Raw genomic sequence first — 13,815 nt, forward strand, 5'->3', positions numbered from 1 at the left:
ACTATTCTGCCACTCATTCAGTATACAGAAGAATTGATTATTTTTTGACATTTACAGAAGATAGGGACAAAATGGACAGCTGTGAAATCGGAACTATAGATGTGAGCGACCACTCACCTATATATTTAACAGTGGACCTTGGCTTACAAAAAAGAATTAATATATGGAAACTAAATTCAGGTTTGCTTAATAACCAGTGGTTCAAACAGGAAATACGGAAGGAAATTAGCTCTTTTTTAGATCTCAATGACAATGGAGAAGTATCCCCTCCGATATTATGGGACACTCTTAAAGCGGTTCTGAGGGGAAAAATTATAGCAATGTCATCACTTAAAAAAATTAAGAAATAAAAGATCAGAGGAATTGCATAAAAAACTGGAAGATCTAGAACAAAAACACAAACAAAAATGTACACCAGATATACTGGAAGATTTAAAAAGAATGAGAAATGAAATAAACGATATGACAACACAGAAAACTATGAAAAACCTCATGTTTCTTAAACAAAGACACTATGAAGGCGGATCAAAATCTATGAGGGTACTAGCATGGAAATTAAAAAAGAAAACTGCAGAAAATACAATCCATAGAATCAGAAACCCTGAATCAAAAGGGATAAGGAACAAATTGAATGACATCCAGGAAGCATTTGAAATATTTTACCCCTATACTCAAAAATTTCTGGAGGAACTATAGAACAAATTGACGAATATTTGAACTCACTAGAACTACCTGTTATGAACAAAGAACAGAATAGAAAGATGACTTCAGACATTACAGAGAAAGAATTAAAAAACAATAAGTAGATTAAAGCCATGTAAATCGCCTGGGTCGGATGGATACACAGCGGAATTTTATAAGGAATTTTAGAAAGAGTTGATTCCAATCCTCCTTCCTTCACTAAATTGGACTCTGAAAAAAGCTCAAACACCACCGAGCTGGAAGGAGGCAATAATCTCAGTAATACATAAAGAAGGCAAAGATAAACTGGATTGCGGATCATACCGACTGATATCTGTTTTAAATATTGATTATCGACTTTTTACTTCTATAATGGCCAGGCCGGTTGGAAGAATTTCTCCCTTCCGTAATACATAACGATCAAACTGGTTTCATACGACAACGTCAAACACAGGACAATATAAGAAGGATGCTACATGTTATAGATCACATACAAAAAAATAAACTGGAAGCCATTGTTATCAGTATAGATGCGGAAAAAGCATTCGATTCAGTTGACTGGAATTTTCTCTTCAGGGTTTTACATAAATTTGGACTGCATAATACAATAATAAAAACAATACAGGCGCTATACAATAATCCCACAGCGAGAATTAAAATTAATGGACATTTATCAGACAGAATTACTTTAGAAAGAGGGTCAAGACAAGGGTGTATGTGATCACCATTACTTTTTGCATTATATTTAGAACCACTAGCCCAATCAATAAGACAAAATAGGGATGTCAAAGGAATAATTATCAAAGAGATAGAACATGAATTGGCTTGTTATGCAGATGATATATTAGTTTACGTAGGACGACCAACCCACTCTGTCCCAGTTTTGCTGCAATTATTCAAACAATTTGGTCAGTAAGAGCAGAGTGTGAAGGTTCAATTAACAGGGTAAGAGCACAGTTTTGCTCAAAATATTGAAATGCACACAACATTATGGGTGACATACCAGAGTTCAAAAGAGGACAAATTGTTGGTGCACGTCTTGCTGGCGCATCTGTGACAGCAAGTCTTTGTGATGTATCAAGAGCCACGGTATCCAGGGTAATGTCAGCATACCACCAAGAAGGACGAACCACATCCAACAGGATTAACTGTGGACGCAAGAGGAAGCTGTCTGAAAGGGATGTTCAGGTGCTAACCCGGACTGTATCCAAAACACATAAAACCACGGCTGCCCAAATCACGGCAGAATTAAATGTGCACCTCAACTCTCCTGTTTCCACCAGAACTGTCCGTCGGGAGCTCCACAGGGTCAATATACACGGCCGGGCTGCTATAGCCAAACCTTTGGTCACTCATGCCAATGCCAAATGACGGTTTCAATGGTGCAAGGAGCGCAAATCTTGGGCTGTGGACAATGTGAAACATGTATTGTTCTCTGATGAGTCCACCTTTACTGTTTTCCCCACATCCGGGAGAGTTACGGTGTGGAGAAGCCCCAAAGAAGCGCACCACCCAGACTGTTGCATGCCCAGAGTGAAGCATGGGGGTGGATTAGTGATGGTTTGGGCTGCCATATCATGGTATTCCCTTGGTCCAATACTTGTGCTAGATGGGCGCATCACTGCCAAGGACTACCGAACCATTCTTGAGGACCATGTGCGTCCAATGGTTCAAACATTGTATCCTGAAGGCGGTGCCGTGTATCAGGATGACAATGCACCAATACACACAGCAAGACTGGTGAAAGATTGGTTTGATGAACATGAAAGTGAAGTTGAACATCTCCCATGGCCTGCACAGTCACCAGATCTAAATATTATTGAGCCACTTTGGGGTGTTTTGGAGGAGCGAGTCAGGAAACGTTTTCCTCCACCAGTATCACGTAGTGACCTGGCCACTATCCTGCAAGAAGAATGGCTTAAAATCCCTCTGACCACTGTGCAGGACTTGTATATGTCATTCCCAAGATGAATTGACACTGTATTGGCCGCTAAAGGAGGACCTACACCATACTAATAAATTATTGTGGTCTAAAACCAGGTGTTTCAGTTTCATTGTCCAACCCCTGTAGATAACCGGTGGATGAAAACAACCCTTAGAGCGTGGAAAACTATCATCAAAGAAAATGCACTAGAGAACGACCTGGCAGTCGTAAAATGGATTGCGTATAACTCAGACTTCACACCGAACAAACTGGATGCCAGGTTTAAGGAGTGGACATCCAAGGGAATCACTGCTCTGTGCACAATAATGAATAACAAAATCTTAAATGATTTTGAAACACTCAAGAGAAAATATTCTTTGGACTAACAGGATTTTTATCGATATTTACAAATAAGAAATTTTGTTAACTTAAAAATTAAGCCAATTACTGACAAAAATATAAACCTAATGGAAATTGTTATTAATGCCTATAAATCAAAAATTACAGGGAAGATCATCTCACTTATCTATAAAAACTTAATAGATCTTAAAAACAATTCAACCCTACATATCAAAGCAAGATGGGAAAAAGAGGGCAACTTAACAATAACAGAGGAGGAATGGACAATAATGTGGAGATACCAATGGACATATATTACATTTCTACAATGGAAAGAATTTGGATGGAAAAATCTGGGAAGATTCTTTATCACACCTGCTCAGAAATGCCACTATGATGGAAATTCTTCTGCATGTTGGAGAAAATATAGAAATCAAAACGCAAACCATTATCATGTCTTCTGGGACTGCCCAATTATAAAGGATTACTGGAAAGAGATAAATAGTGCCTTACAGGATATTTTCAAGCAAAACATTCCTTTGGAGTTCAAGCTTATGTATTTTGGCATAATCCCTCAAGAGGCTTCAGAAAGAAACAAATATCTGATGACTATTTTATTAACAGCAAGTAAGAAAAACATTACAAGAAAATGGTTCTCACGAGACAAACCAACTTTAGATGACTGGATTGACATAACATTTAACATATATAAAATGGGAAAAATAACAGCCTTCCTCAATCACAGGACGGAACAATTCTGTCAATGGTGGCAGATTTGGGTAGACTATGTAAAATCTAAAAGATCTGATTTCATTTTTGGGGACCAAACTTGTTTGGATCCCCTCGACAATCCACTCTCCTACGATAGCCATACTTCATAATTATTTTGTCATATATATAAATATATATATTTGTTTTTGTTTTGTTTTTTTTATTTATTTATTTTTCTTATTTTCAACTTTCCTTTTTCATACTCTCTTTATTTCCTACTTCATAATCTTTCTCAGGAAAGTGCAGTTACATTTTTGATTTGACTGTTATAAGGCATTGATCTATCTGTACACCTTATTTCAAATGTTGAAGTTAGTTTTGTGATGTAGATGCCTAAGATTGTGTGAATGATACTTTCTTGGGAATCAATAAAGATAAAATTATAAAAATAAAAATAAAGTGAGTCTCGTTCTGGTTGTTTGGTTCGGATCAGGGTTCGCTTGAGTGTATTCACACCTGCACAAAAGGTCCGGACCAAGGAGGGAAACGAACTCTGGTCCATTTAAAGTGGACCAAAAGTGGCAAGTGTGAATACACCCTAGGATTTGGGCTTGAAGTGAGAAGATCAAACCTATTATTTATTATTTTTATCTGTTCCTTTTGCTTGCAGTTTCCTTCTTTCGTTCATTCCCAGAAGCGCAATCCTCAAACCCACATGAAAGATCCTGACATGGTGTGGGATTTCTGGAGTCTGAGGCCTGAGAGTCTGCATCAGGTAGCTGCTGGTGTTCAGAATTTAGTGCTTCGAGGAACATTTTTTTTAAAGATTATCTACTTGGATGCACTTCTCATAAATATTTTTTAACTAAGTTTTTCAAATAATTTGATAGTGGTATATTTCGCTTCATAGTCACTCCTGGTGATTATCGGATGTTAACCCAATAACATCCCATCAATTGGAACCCAACAAAGATTAGAAGCCTAAAAATTACCTTGTTGAAAGAACAAGTCTTTTACTCTTTTCAAGTTGATTTGTGCCCTCTCCAGGTCTGTAGTTTTTTTTTATTTGACTTGTTTTATCAGTCAGTATTTACTTAAAAATGCTCTTGCCTACCTCCTACCCTGGAGGACAATTTGGTTTGTTGCAAATGTGTCTCAAACCACCCATTGGTTTATACGCCATTGTGACGTATAAATACCACTAGTTAGGAAACCGATTGCAGGTTTCTGGCCGATCACAGATTTCTTTTTTTGCTTTTTTGTAAAGCCTGACCTGCCGATTCCGATGTTGGCCAATACTGGTTTTTTACTGACGTCAGGTGTTATCAATGTTCCAATCTTATTTTATTGAAATCCCTGCAACAGTGCCCGTGAAACAATACCAACTGTTTAATGTATTGCAGTTCCTTTAGTCTTTCATTTTCACATTTTAAAAACAAACAAAACTTGCACATGAGGTTAGACAAGTGGACAAGATCGGTGGATAAGATCAGTTTCACATGTAAGTATCGGCTGATCACCAATCATCCAAAATTGGCCGGCCGATCAATTGGTACACCCTTACCACTAGTGCCTGTTGATGCACATTCCATACACACAAAGAATCATATTAAAAGGAGTTTGCTGCCATCTTGTGGTCAGAGAGACGCCTAATTATAGCTTATGTGCTAAATATTAAATGTGGTACGTTCAGATTATCCATCTCTAATTTTGAATCAGTTTGACAGCAAAAACACAAATAATAACTTTTTAAGATTTTAAGATATTGTAAATATATTCTGGCAGTAATGCATTGAGCTTTCTTCTCTCTTTTTCAACATGCAGGTGTCTTTCCTGTTTAGTGACCGAGGTTTGCCTGATGGCCACCGCCACATGAACGGCTACGGTTCCCACACCTTCAAACTGGTCAATGCTGAAGGCGAATGTGTCTACTGCAAGTTCCATTACAAGGTCTGTTTTAAAACAGGGTTGTTGTGAAAAGTTTTGTTGGTTTGCACAACTCTTGAGTGATGGATTTCATTATATTTTTTTAAAGACTGACCAAGGAATTAAAAATCTGTCAGTGGAGGAGGCAGACCGCCTTGCAGCCACCAACCCAGATTATTCCATCGGTGACCTCTTCAACGCAATCGCAAACGGCAACTTTCCATCCTGGACCTTTTACATCCAGGTCATGACCTTTGAACAAGCTGAGAAGTTCAAGTTCAACCCGTTTGATCTTACTAAGGTACAGAGTCCCACCAAGCTGAAAAAGACATGCTTACAGTTGATTACATTTGCTTTAACAATGAGACTTTACAGCGTTTCTTCACAGACTATTATAGGTTTATTGAAATATGTTTTTAATTTTTAAAATTTTTACTATCAAAATGGAGGAAATTGAGAAAAATGTTAATAGAAGTGATTTGTTCCATGTCTGTCTTGAATACAGATATTTAATTTTCATTTCTGTGGTATCTAAATATAAAACTAGTTTTCCTACTTTTACAGGTGTGGTCGCACAAAGAGTACCCTTTGATTCCTGTGGGCAAACTGGTCCTCAACAGGAACCCGGTCAACTACTTTGCCGAGGTGGAACAGCTGGCCTTTGACCCCAGCAACATGCCACCAGGCATTGAGCCCAGCCCTGACAAGATGCTGCAGGTGAACTGACTGAGCTATTTAAGAACGTAGTCGTCGTAATGTTTATCTTTACCAGAAGTCAACCCCATCTGCTTTGGTGTAGGGTCGGCTCTTTTCCTACCCAGACACACATCGTCATCGGCTGGGAGCAAACTACCTGCAGATCCCAGTCAACTGTCCCTTCAGGACCCGTGTGGCCAACTACCAACGTGATGGTCCAATGTGCATGTCTGATAATCAGGGTAAGCTGTTCAGTTCTTCATCTGCTGAACGTCTTTGTTTCAGTACATTCATTTGTCCCGTTAATGTCTAGCTCATTAGGCTTTTTTGACAATGCTGCCCTGAAATGGTTAAAGGTTGTTCAGTTTTAATTCATTCTTTAGAAGGTTGGATGCTTAGTAGGCAAACCCCTTGGAGTGATGTGTTGCATGTTAAATACTTCCCAGCCCCCAATCCTGAAATGAATCAAATAAAATGAAATGAGGTTTTGTTTTTTGTTTTTCTCCCACAATTAAAGTTAACTTGTAGTTATGCTGTTTTCCAAAGTTATAAATCTTAAACTGAAAGTCATGACACAGGAAATCCATCTTGATGGATTTTTGAGTGTCCTCAAGACTGGGAAAATAAGGGGAAAAGAGCCAATCTGACTGTAATGTGCACACTTTGGTACCTTGTTACTGCTACCACAAGGTGGCTATAATGCATCACATACTCTCACAAAGAAGGTTTAGAATGACGGTTTTTATTGATGTTGCAGTGCCATGGATACCCACCCACAAACCCCGGCGCTTGACCCCTCCAAAAAATGCCCTCTTCAATTCTTCTGTTTCCTAACAGCTTTTGTGTGGATTTCCATTGTGACTCTGAACCTGTCTCATATGATACTCTGTGGTGGGATTGGTCATGTGAGGTGAAGCACTTTATGACTCAAAAAGTGGGTTTATTTGAAGCTCACTGTCTGCAAACTGCCAGGAAATCAGGTCAGAAAGCAAACGTTCTCCTCCCCAAACACCAGAACTGAAGATATGCAAGAGTTTCTGTTTTAGACAAAAGTGTAACTTAAGGAAAGTAGATTATGAAAAAAGTCATTGTTCAATATCTTGTGATTTTTAGTTAGTATTTTGACTTCAAATGGCCCCTCCCTGAAAGTTATTCAAAGTTATGCTGTTGCTAAGGAAGCACAATTTAAATATGTGATTTAGTAACTCAAGCAGCCATGTAAATACTGCTACTTCCTACGGTTTGCTCAGTAACACCGTTCTCACATTTAGTAAATAGATTATAAGGATTTATCAAAAACTGACCAAATAAGCTCTTTAAATATAACACACCAGCTGTTAAAAAAAAATCGAATCCACAGTTTGTACTTTAAAGTATAATTTGCATGTATAAATATATGCATGCATGCAAGGCAAAAATCAGCAAAATTAATCTCTTATTTATGTATTTACAAATGAAAAAGTCTGAGTAATCAAAATGTGAAATATGGTGAGTTTGAATTGGAAATACACAGAACTAGACTCCGGTTAGATTCAAGTGCCAGTTCAGAGGCAAGAAAAACAACAATCTATTGCACCGTTTGCTTAAAATCAGATGATGGACACTATAACTTTAAAATGACCAATATGTGTCAAGTATGTGTATTATTTATACAGTTGTCTCATTCAAATTTTAGTCATTTAGATGTTCACATTATACGCACACTTAAATTTGGTTAAAATGGCATCAAACTCTTGAATCATTTTTGGGTTTTGCACAATGTCTTTACATGAACACAAGCAGGTAGAGGCAGCTTATTAAAACATGCAGGAAGAAACAGGAAAATGAATCAGATGGACAACTGGTCTGAAAAAGCATTCAGAAGCTGAAAAATGAAATGAATGAGGCTAATGTTCCTGGTTCATAAGTATAAATGCACTTTATGCTGCTGTGGTTGGTAAGAAATCTTAGTGTGCACTAACATCCATTTATCATAACTTTACTTTAAGTACTTTCATACTTTGGACCACTTCAGCCTTTGAAAACTTTAAAAACCTTTATAACCCGGGTCATTGGGGAGTAATCAGATGCTCTGTCTGCCATGTTTGGTCTGAAATGGTAGCGCAGACAGACCCGGCCAGTCAGTGGGGCTCACCTCAGCTGACCTTTACACACACAGATCCATATGTACTTCTCTCTTTGTCACTTCTGATGTTGTTATGCTTAGTCTAACATCAGTTTTCTTTTTTTATCTTCCTCCTAGACTTACCAGTGCTTGCTTTGTCTGACCTCTAGGTGGTGCTCCAAACTATTATCCAAATAGCTTCACCGCCCCACAGACTCAGCCTCGCTTTGTGGAGTCCAGGTTCAGGGCTTCGCCTGATGTTGCTCGTTACAACAGTGAAGATGAAGACAATGTGACACAGGTGATGATGATAAAACTGGCAGTAATGGCCTGTTTCTGTGGCGGAGTGATCTGTGTGCACAGTGTGGCTCTCATTTATCAAACATATAGCTAGGCTGTTAAAATAGTGTTTGTGTAGTTTTGTGGTTCAGTCATTTTCACACGTGTTGCTGTCAGTCTAAAATCCTCCAGAACTGTCTCTTTTTCCATTTTTGTTGCAAATTTTGAGCAAAGTTCCCAAAACTACGAATACGTAGTTTTATTCATAGTTATGTTTATGTAAAACTATAACTACATAGGGATGCTGAATATAAATCATGGCTGTTTCCAGGCGACTCTGAGCTTTTACTGTGTGCACCCTTCACACATTAACCAGCTGTACAGCACAGTCTCTTGTTCCTGTGGTCTAGTTTGTTCACCAGCAAACTAGACCACAGCGTATAACGACAAGTTGTTTTTTCTACCATTAGAGGTTTCATTTATCTGAAAATGTACCCACCTCAACACATTGATTATTATCACCACCCTGCGTAGATTCAGGGACATACAGGTCCTTCCCAAAATATTAGCATATTGTGATAAAGTTCATTATTTTCCATAATGTAATGATGAAAATTTAACATTCATATATTTTAGATTCATTGCACACTAACTGAAATATTTCAGGTCTTTTATTGTCTTAATACGGATGATTTTGGCATACAGCTCATAAAAACCCAAAATTCCTATCTCACAAAATTAGCATATTTCATCCGACCAATAAAAGAAAAGTGTTTTTAATACAAAAAACGTCAACCTTCAAATAATCATGTACAGTTATGCACTCAATACTTGGTCGGGAATCCTTTGGCAGAAATGACTGCTTCAATGCGGCGTGGCATGGAGGCAATCAGCCTGTGGCACTGCTGAGGTCTTATGGAGGCCCAGGATGCTTCGATAGCGGCCTTTAGCTCATCCAGAGTGTTGGGTCTTGAGTCTCTCAACGTTCTCTTCACAATATCCCACAGATTCTCTATGGGGTTCAGGTCAGGAGAGTTGGCAGGCCAATTGAGCACAGTGATACCATGGTCAGTAAACCATTTACCAGTGGTTTTGGCACTGTGAGCAGGTGCCAGGTCGTGCTGAAAAATGAAATCTTCATCTCCATAAAGCTTTTCAGCAGATGGAAGCATGAAGTGCTCCAAAATCTCCTGATAGCTAGCTGCATTGACCCTGCCCTTGATAAAACACAGTGGACCAACACCAGCAGCTGACACGGCACCCCAGACCATCACTGACTGTGGGTACTTGACACTGGACTTCTGGCATTTTGGCATTTCCTCCAGACTCTGGCACCTTGATTTCCGAATGACATGCAGAATTTGCTTTCATCCGAAAAAAGTACTTTGGACCACTGAGCAACAGTCCAGTGCTGCTTCTCTGTAGCCCATGTCAGGCGCTTCTGCCGCTGTTTCTGGTTCAAAAGTGGTTTGACCTGGGGAATGCGGCACCTGTAGCCCATTTCCTGCACACGCCTGTGCACGTTGGCTCTGGATGTTTCTACTCCAGACTCAGTCCACTGCTTCCGCAGGTCCCCCAAGGTCTGGAATCGGCCCTTCTCCACAATCTTCCTCAGGGTCCGGTCACCTCTTCTCGTTGTGCAGCGTTTTCTGCCACACTTTTTCCTTCCCACTGACTTCCCACTGAGGTGCCTTGATACAGCACTCTGGGAACAGCCTATTCGTTCAGAAATGTCTTTCTGTGTCTTACCCTCTTGCTTGAGGGTGTCAATAATGGCCTTCTGGACAGCAGTCAGGTTGGCAGTCTTACCCATGATTGGGGTTTTGAGTGATGAACCAGGCTGGGAGTTTTAAAGGCCTCAGGAATCTTTTGCAGGTGTTTAGAGTTAACTCGTTGATTCAGATGATTAGGTTCATAGCTCGTTTAGAGACCCTTTTAATGATATGCTAATTTTGTGAGATAGGAATTTTGGGTTTTCATGAGCTGTATGCCAAAATCATCCGTATTAAGACAATAAAAGACCTGAAATATTTCAGTTAGTGTGCAATGAATCTAAAATATATGAATGTTAAATTTTCATCATTACATTATGGAAAATAATGAACTATATGCTAATATTTTGAGAAGGACCTGTATTGCATGGATAGAAACTGGTGGTATACCTTGAAATTAGAAACTAATGGAAACTTAATAACAATCAACAACATTCACTCTTTCTGGCTTCTCTTCAACATGAAAAAAATTAAATTGAAGTCCAGAATATTTATGTTGGATCCAGTGGCCATATTTTAAAAAATACAATGGTTTTGTCTTCAGGCTCTAAAATGTTGACTGTACTGTACTTCGTCAAGTTAAACATCAAATATGTAACATCTAAAATCCTGTAAACTATATTTTAAAGACTTGATCAAGAAGAATTCATGAAGAAGTCCAGACAGGTGATTGGGCAGTAGGAATGACTTTTGAAAATTAGCTTTAACTCTGTATTTTCTGTAAATACATGTTAAATGTTTCTCATTTTGCTTTGATCTGGTTGTGGATTTGTGTACAACTGGTCGCAGGTTCGTGCCTTCTACACCCAAGTGCTGAATGAAGAGGAGCGCCAGAGACTGTGCCAGAACATGGCAGGATTTTTGAAGGAAGCCCAGCTCTTCATCCAGAAACGAATGGTGAGTTCACATCGTGTTTGGATTTTCATATGGTACAATGCTACTTTTTGTCTCCATCTGTCCATCTTTTTGTCATGCTTTTATAAATATTAATCCTTTTAGAAGGTATTTTAAAGGAGGAAACCAGTCGTGCGTCTTGTCTCTCTAGTTGAGTCTTGATGAATAATAGTACAATTTTAAACCAGTTGAATAAATTCGTCTGGTTAAGCTGGAAACAGGATGTGGCTATGTTACACTACCCTGCTTTATGGTTATATGGTTGCTATAGAAATAATATTTGAACAAGGTAAAATTGTTGTGCACAGAAGGCACCATTTAAAGCATTTCATCTTAGTGCTTCGATGTTTTCTGCTTTAATGTTTTGTAAGGCTTTGACTGGGACATTAAAACGGTGAATTATCTGGTAATTTATCGACATTATCCCCCACTTATAAACTATTTTTGCATAAGAGGGGAAATGTATTTATCCACCTTTTTGTGATTCTCTTTTAAATAATAAATGTGAATATTGTGAAAAGTTCAGTATTTTTGTCAGTGAAACTCTTACATAATGCAAAATATAACCATCTGTAATCATAATGCACCATCAAGTTTTGATTTCTGAATATAAAACAGAATTTTCATGGAAAAAGGATTTGGTTAGTGGGGAGATAATTTCATATCAGTGATCTACAGGCATCATTGAAGGGAAAGTGTGCACTGAGAGCAGTGTAGCACTGCTTGTTCTGTCTGTGAAAGTGGGATCCTTAAATGCTGCTTATTTTTCATTGTCATTATTTTCTATAACATTTTCTTGAGCATCTGTCCTTACTTTGTCCCCAACAGTGTGACTGACTGACCCAAACTTATTGGTGTCAACTGCTCACAGTCACATGGTTTTCTGTTAAAGGATAGAGTTCCCAGAAATGGTACTCAGGCTAAAACCTTGAAGTTATTATAAATCTTCAGCCAGGTACCACAGTTATCATCTGAACAGCCTTTGACCTCTTGCTAGACCCTTCTTTATTGCATCACTACAAACTGCAAATAGCGAATAAAAATGCAAATGAAGCTGTGTCTTTCATGTTCTTGCAGGTGGAAAACCTAAAGGCCGTCCATCCAGACTACGGGCACCAGGTTCAGACCCTACTCAACAAGTATAGCGTGGAAGCCAAGAAGGTAGACTGTTTTATTAGGATTTCACTTTTGTCCATTCTTTTTATTTTGGCATAGACAACATGCATTCATAAAAATGCACATTTATAGAACTTGGACTTTCTAAATTGTTGTTGTTGGAACGTCTTCTTTCTGCTGTCGGCTCTTTACCCTAAAGAGTACAAGAAAGCATCTTGTTTTTATTAAGTTTACAATGGGCTAATTTCATGTCTCTCTCTGTGTCCCAGAACACAAACGTACGTGTCTACAGCCGTCCAGGAGCTGCCATTGCTGCTTCCTCCAAGATGTGATGCCTTAGATCTGCAGCCCCTCACTGCCCTGAGAGCAGATCCACTTGCATGGTTACCGACTGGTTCTGCCAAGAACAAAATCCGATTTAATGTACTAATTACTGTCACAGATGCGGATGCAGTAGTGGTTATGCTTGGTTTTGATCCATTGAAAACTATTAATCCTTTTTTGTTATTTTCAGGGCAGGTAACCTTTATGAGTTTCATAGTTTGCATTGAATCCTGTAAAGTAATACTGTTGTGATTTGGCTGTAGGTTTCTTAATTTGCCTTAATAACTTGATGTTATTACCATTTCAATTTAAATAAATTAACCAACAATAATTGATGTACATTTTCTCCTACATTGTAATTAAATATATTTGTAGCACCTAAAAGAAGTTAAAACTACATTTGTTTTGAAAAGATACGATTTTTTTGCCTGGGCTGTACTCCACAGGAAATGATCAGTTGGTTAAACAGGAAAAACATCTCTGCTATTGGCAGGAATTATGTTTTTCCTGAGAACAATGTTAACCTCTAGTTTGTTTAACTAAAAATTGACTGAATCCCTGACTGTTGAATATAAATGCAAAAATCCATTAATATGTTTTCAAATAATAAAATCCTTTAAAATATTGGTGGGTGATTATTTCCCGTTATACTTGTAGATGTCTTACATTTTTAAAGTCAGCCAAAATCACCTCTGGTGTCATTTTATCTACAGTTGTGTCACAATATACAAGTGATGTTAATTTAATCTGAAAAGACTCACAAAGAGAAGGATGGCAATAAAAGCAAGGCGTCGGAAGGTGATTGGATGGAGTATCAGACGGACAGGATGCTGATTGGAAGGCCGGGAGACGCACTGAAGAGTCATTGGAAGGTGGAGGCGGTGAAGATGCGTCTTTCAATCCTCCCCCAGCAGATCCAACTCACCACCAGGTGGTGATCAGTGGACATCTCAGCCCCTCTCTTCACCCGAGTGTCCAAAACATGCGGCCGAAGGTCTGATGATACGACAACAAAGCTGATCATTGACCTCCTGCCTAGGGTGTCCTGG

General features: G+C 38.6%; 1 protein-coding gene across 4 annotated transcripts in view; it reads left to right on the forward strand.

Annotated features, from left to right (window-relative positions):
- Nucleotides 1-13,390, forward strand: part of LOC124856432 (catalase) — a 59,000-nt gene extending 45,610 nt beyond the window's left edge. For all 4 annotated transcript variants that reach the window (XM_047346839.1, XM_047346847.1, XM_047346830.1 and 1 more), the window contains exons 5-13: nt 4,326-4,430; nt 5,480-5,605; nt 5,691-5,882; nt 6,146-6,298; nt 6,381-6,519; nt 8,552-8,682; nt 11,222-11,329; nt 12,404-12,487; nt 12,712-13,390. In XM_047346839.1, coding sequence (XP_047202795.1) covers nt 4,326-4,430; nt 5,480-5,605; nt 5,691-5,882; nt 6,146-6,298; nt 6,381-6,519; nt 8,552-8,682; nt 11,222-11,329; nt 12,404-12,487; nt 12,712-12,774 — 1,101 coding nt within the window. In that variant the 3' untranslated portion in view covers nt 12,775-13,390. The remainder of the gene's footprint in view (nt 1-4,325; nt 4,431-5,479; nt 5,606-5,690; nt 5,883-6,145; nt 6,299-6,380; nt 6,520-8,551; nt 8,683-11,221; nt 11,330-12,403; nt 12,488-12,711) is intronic.
- Nucleotides 13,391-13,815: the final 425 nt, after the last annotated feature.

This window comes from Girardinichthys multiradiatus, chromosome 2 (genome assembly GCF_021462225.1).
Source record: "Girardinichthys multiradiatus isolate DD_20200921_A chromosome 2, DD_fGirMul_XY1, whole genome shotgun sequence".
In the NCBI taxonomy this organism is placed as follows: domain Eukaryota; kingdom Metazoa; phylum Chordata; class Actinopteri; order Cyprinodontiformes; family Goodeidae; genus Girardinichthys; species Girardinichthys multiradiatus.